Source organism: Silene latifolia, chromosome X, assembly GCF_048544455.1.
Source record: "Silene latifolia isolate original U9 population chromosome X, ASM4854445v1, whole genome shotgun sequence".
Lineage (NCBI taxonomy): Eukaryota > Viridiplantae > Streptophyta > Magnoliopsida > Caryophyllales > Caryophyllaceae > Silene > Silene latifolia.
In genome coordinates, this window is record NC_133537.1 from 283,868,471 (window position 1) to 283,873,737 (window position 5,267).

A 5,267-nucleotide genomic window follows, 5' to 3' on the forward strand; every position below is an offset into this window, starting at 1 on the left:
TCAAAATCGATCAACATTACAATTTGTCCCTTCAAAAGTCTTCCCAGAAGCCAAATTAATTACCAAAGGAGCACAAACAATCCCTAAAGTGTAACCCTTACGTTTCCATCCTTTCACTTCAAATCTCACGTAAGTCCTAATTCTAACATCAAACTTCAACTGCCCTTCATTAGTCTCATTCCTTAGATCAGCCGCGACGGCCGAGTCCAAGATTGTAAAATTACGTGCCACAGGCTGGGAAGTGAAGACGAAATCCTCCCCGTGGTGTTGGATCCACGGGCCGACATTAGTCACGTACGCTAATGTATACGTATCATGGAAAATTGCAACCATAATGCTATTGTACTTGATGGTGTACTTAGGATCGTGGTTATGTGACTTGACCACCAACATGAAGGTGGCGTTAAGCCGGTTGTCAGAGGTTAAATTGTAGTCGCTGATTGAGGCTTGATTAATTGAGAAACTCGGGGTTCTAACTTTGTCGACAGACCATGCGATTAATACCGCTACGCCTGCTAGTACAAGAAATGTGAAGCCTATGCAACAAATTGTTGTTCCTTTTCCCATTTTCTGTATGATATGACCTTCGATTGTTGGATCAATGGAGAAAGGTTTTTAGTTGACGAAGATATGTAGTGAGATGGGGTGATGAATGAAATTGTTAGGAAATTTATGGGTAGTTGACTAGTTGGTTCGTTGTTATTTCTAAATTAGAGAATGACTTCTTGCTACTTGTTAGAGTATAAAACCGATCATGATTTACTCTAACCATCATTTTAAAATTTTTGGTTGTGATGATTTTTTCGACTTGGTACCAGAGTCAGCGTAACTAAAAAGTCACGACTTTAAATTTCACCACCTCTTACTTTTAAAGTGGAATATTTAGCACTAGCTATGTGGAGGCTGCCTTACAAATTACAATAGTGTATATCAATTCAATTGTATGTGTTTTTTTTTTGTTTTGTTTTGTAAGTCAATAATTAATACTCCGTAATTCCTACTATCTTATAAAACATGAGTATTTTGATTGTTACGACATTTTCCAAGAGATAGCGAAATTGGTATGATGATCGAAAGTCAGATGTTTAGAAGGTTCTTTGCATATGAGGCTATTCTCAATTAGCAAGTAGGAACTCCAAGAAGTTATTGACTTCAAAGTCGTGTATGATCCATTTCTGCGATTTGCTTGCTTAAATTTATGTCTTTTAATTTGTTTATTGAATTCGAATTATAAGCAGGCTGTATGTTGAATGTTTTGGTACAAAGTCAAAGATGTAGGCTTACGTATATGAGATGTTATACAATTAGATATTGATGAGCTTGGACACCCTGTACAAAGTCAAGAAATGATAGGTTTTCAAAAAATTTTAAAAAAATAAAACAAACACCATGGATTAGTGATGGTGCTGAAATTCAGTACCATCAAATAATGACCTGAATACTTAGATGGATCACCGGCTCACCGCCATCCATTGACCTCAAACCCATGAGCCAAGGGACAAATTAAAAAGAATGGAAATTTATAGTCTAATAGGAATTGCGACTATGTATCTCAATCTATCGTAATATGTAAACGAAATATTTTCATTAACACGACTGCTCTGTAATCAAACTCACGGTTCCGTAGTTAATTGATGCTATGAAGTTTTCTATTTTATGTTTTGTGTTCTACTAGTTTCCCTAAATTTTAAATCTATCTATATTTTATCCCCAAACTTATCATAATATTAAACACATTATTATTTGTTTGGAGTATTATTTATTGCCTTCATGTGAACTTTGAGTCTAGTTCTTAATTATTCATGTAGATTGACAATAATGATTAATGATTAGTAGGAAACTAAGAAGCTAAAATATTGTGTTTAGCCATGTACTTATGTGGTAAGTTGTTGTAGAAAACTGATTAAGCTGGTACAACGACCCGTTTGCCAACCCAATTTTTTAAAATTAAAATACACAAATGAAAATTCTACTTGGCATTTGTTACCATTACGCAAAAGGCATGACGCACTTCAAAACACTTAATAGAGCTTTATTCTATATATATTGGTTCCACCCTTTCTTCGATCTCCTTTTCCAAAGACCTAATCAATAATAATCGATCATTATCGTAATTTTATCGTTTGAAATTTCCTTTCAAGGTTTAAATAAATCACAAATCGTAATTTTTTTAGAGCCCGATTCTTCATAGGTACGTGCATGGACCTTTAACCCAAAAGATGAGAAAACCTGGGTAGTGCATTCCCTAAACCTATTCCAAGTAAACTATTCTAAGACATCTATTTGCTCATACCTACCTGGCTTTGTTCCGTTGGACTTAATTTCAGTTTATTTTAGTTCAATTTATCTTTAGTTTGTTCAGCTCTGTTGGACGCAATAAGGATTAAGGGTAACATAATTTTGATTTTTTTTCTTTTTTTAAACTAAAGATAAATTTGACAGTAAATAACGAAATCCTGCCGATGGGTGTCTTACATTATTAAGACACCGGCGAGGCAACAGAAGTTTTGAAGTTTTTATTTTAGGCCTCTAGAGCGAGAGACTCTGATACCATGACAGATTTCAGAAAGGGGGAGTATTTCATAAGATACGATTTATATTATTAATAAACTTGTGATATGATACGAATACATAATACCCGTATATATACTACTGGCTCAAGCCTTAACCCTAAATCTAGAATATATTCCGTACTATCTTATTCTGCAAGACAATAATATAATATAACTTAGAATTAGGATCACATGAGTCCATCCTATATTTTCGAGTCCGTGAGTCCATAATACAATATCACACGCTATATTAAACAATATCACAACTTATATTACACCAAAAAAAATTGTGATATTGTTTTGTAATATTATATCACACGTTATGCTACACAATATCACAACTTACAGTATCACACGTTATACTAAACAATATCACAGCTGAAAAAAAAACTTTTTGAAAAAAAATCGTGATATTGTTTTGAAATACAATATCACGGCTAAAATTTCGAAAAAAAAAAATTCAAAAAAATTTTTTTTTTTTTGAAAAAACAAAGTTTCGAAAAAAAAAATTTCGAAAAAAAAAATTGAAAATAAAATCCGAAAAAAAAAATTTTCGAAAAAAAAAATTAGTGATATTGTTTTGTCCACCTAAATAAAAATCCTATATATATATATATATATATATATATATATATATATATATATATATATATATATATTTAGGATCCGGTGAGAACGACCACTCGGTGAGAACAGTGAGAACGACCTTATTATAGGGAGTTAATAAGACAAGTGACGTGTGTCTGCCATTTCATCTCAAAATGAAAACACAATTATTGAACACACCTCCCGAAATCTAATCCTACCCATCCTCGGCCACCATCACCGTTAGAGGTCGGCGACCACCAGGACCAGCAGCCACCACCCCACCAGACAACGCCGACGAGCACCTCGACCACCACTAGACGCCGGCAACTTTTCCTATCATTGTTTCATTACCTCTCTTAAACTCTCTCGCATCCCATACTCCGGTGACCATCCCCTGACCACTTGGCGCCTGTGGGCACCACCATATAGACGCCGGCGGTACGAACTGAAGACGGAGTTGAATCACCGACGACTACCGTGCGACCAACTCAGAGGTTGCGCAGGAACTCAATGGTCGTTCATTACCCTCTGACACCGACATCGAAGATCCGGTTGCTACCACCAACATGCACTCCGACAACCCCTCGCCCTCTTCTCCCACCACACCATCTCCCTTACATTTACACCACATCAACGTCCTATCTCAGGTAAATAATTACCGTCTCGAATCGAAATAGAAGCGCGCGAATTTGCGAAATTTGCGAATTTACTTCTTCAATAGAAGCTTCTCTGCTTAATAACTTCAATTCATACAAAAACCAGAACAAATACTTAAATCAATTGCTAAAAGTGGTAGAATTGCTAGAAAATCGTCGACCACATACAACTAATCTACACTAATTTTTGATGTATCTACACTACAATTTGATTTATATAACCACTATTTTGATGTATCTTATCATAGATACACAAAATTACATACTAGGTACATCAAAATTAGTTTGAGATACATCTATTTAGAAATTAGATACATTACTTTCGTGCATCGTTAATTGGTGTCTTTGCAATGAGAACCCGACACATTAGCATTCTCGAACACGCGATGCTACAGACCTCGACGCTGCAATCACCACACAACTGCACCTGACCATTGCTGCAATCTCACTAATTTTCCCGTCGACAACCAGATTAGGACTGACGTCCTTTTTTTCTGTTTTTTCAGCATTAGATGCATTAAATTAGTGGTGAGATGCACCAAAAGTTAGGGTAGATACATGAAAATAGATGAGTAACAACCGAACGGAAGATGGTGTGGTACAGGCGGCGAGGCCATCGGAGTTCTAGCGGCGACGGTACCAGCAGCCAATGGAATGATTCTGGCGAGTTCTTCGACCAAGATGATTGAGAAGTGGGACAAGGGCGATGGTAGGTGGTGCGGATTTTGGTCGGATTTTGCTGTATACCGGCGCCAGCGAGGTGATGATGGACCTCTGATTATGGCAACTCCACATGTTAGGATGGTGGGATTGTTGGTATCAGATAAGTCGATATGTATGATGGGAGTTTCTGTAATTGGATTTTGTGGGAGTTAATGTGAGGTGAGACTAGCTGGTGAATAAAGTGGGTTGTTCATATTTGGGTAATTGTGACATGTGAGTCCAAAGGGTGGGCCGTGTTTCCTTTTAATTCCTTTGTTAATAAGGTCGTTCTCACTGAGTGTTCGTTCTCACCGGATCCCACCCCTCTCTCTCTCTCTCTCTCTCTCTCTCTCTCTCTCTCTCTCTCTCTCTCTCTCTCTCTCTATATATATATATATATATATATATATATATATAAATGAGATCTAATGAGTCCACCCTTTTTCATTGAGTGCATAAGTGCTCTTTAGAACCCTTAAAAAGATGGGATGGAGGGCTGAGATTGAAGAGGAAAAACAAGGGATTAGTGCCAAAAAGATGGGATTGTTACTAATTAATGACTTTCCCTCACTACCATCACTAATCAAACCTCTAATTTCACTATATAAACCTTCTTTTTCCACTCACTTCTCTCTTCTATCACACAAATATCATCATTCCCATCTCTCTAAAAACCAAAAAATTCAGAAAACCCAAAAAATCCAAAAATTCAAAAAATCAAAAAATAAATTCCCTCCTCTCAGCCTCACCATTGACAACCCCACCCTAT

General features: G+C 36.4%; 1 protein-coding gene across 1 annotated transcript; it reads right to left on the reverse strand.

Annotated features, from left to right (window-relative positions):
- Positions 1-567, reverse strand: LOC141620222 (uncharacterized protein At1g08160-like). The gene has a single exon (XM_074437148.1). It carries the CDS (start codon positions 565-567, stop codon positions 1-3), a length of 567 nt encoding a protein of 188 aa, XP_074293249.1.
- Between the last annotated feature and the right edge of the window lie 4,700 nt (positions 568-5,267).

What these genes read in the sequence shown, in the direction of transcription:
- LOC141620222 (XM_074437148.1), bottom strand. Translation starts at nt 567, where the DNA reads ATGGGAAAAGGAACAACAATTTGTTGCATAGGCTTCACATTTCTTGTA.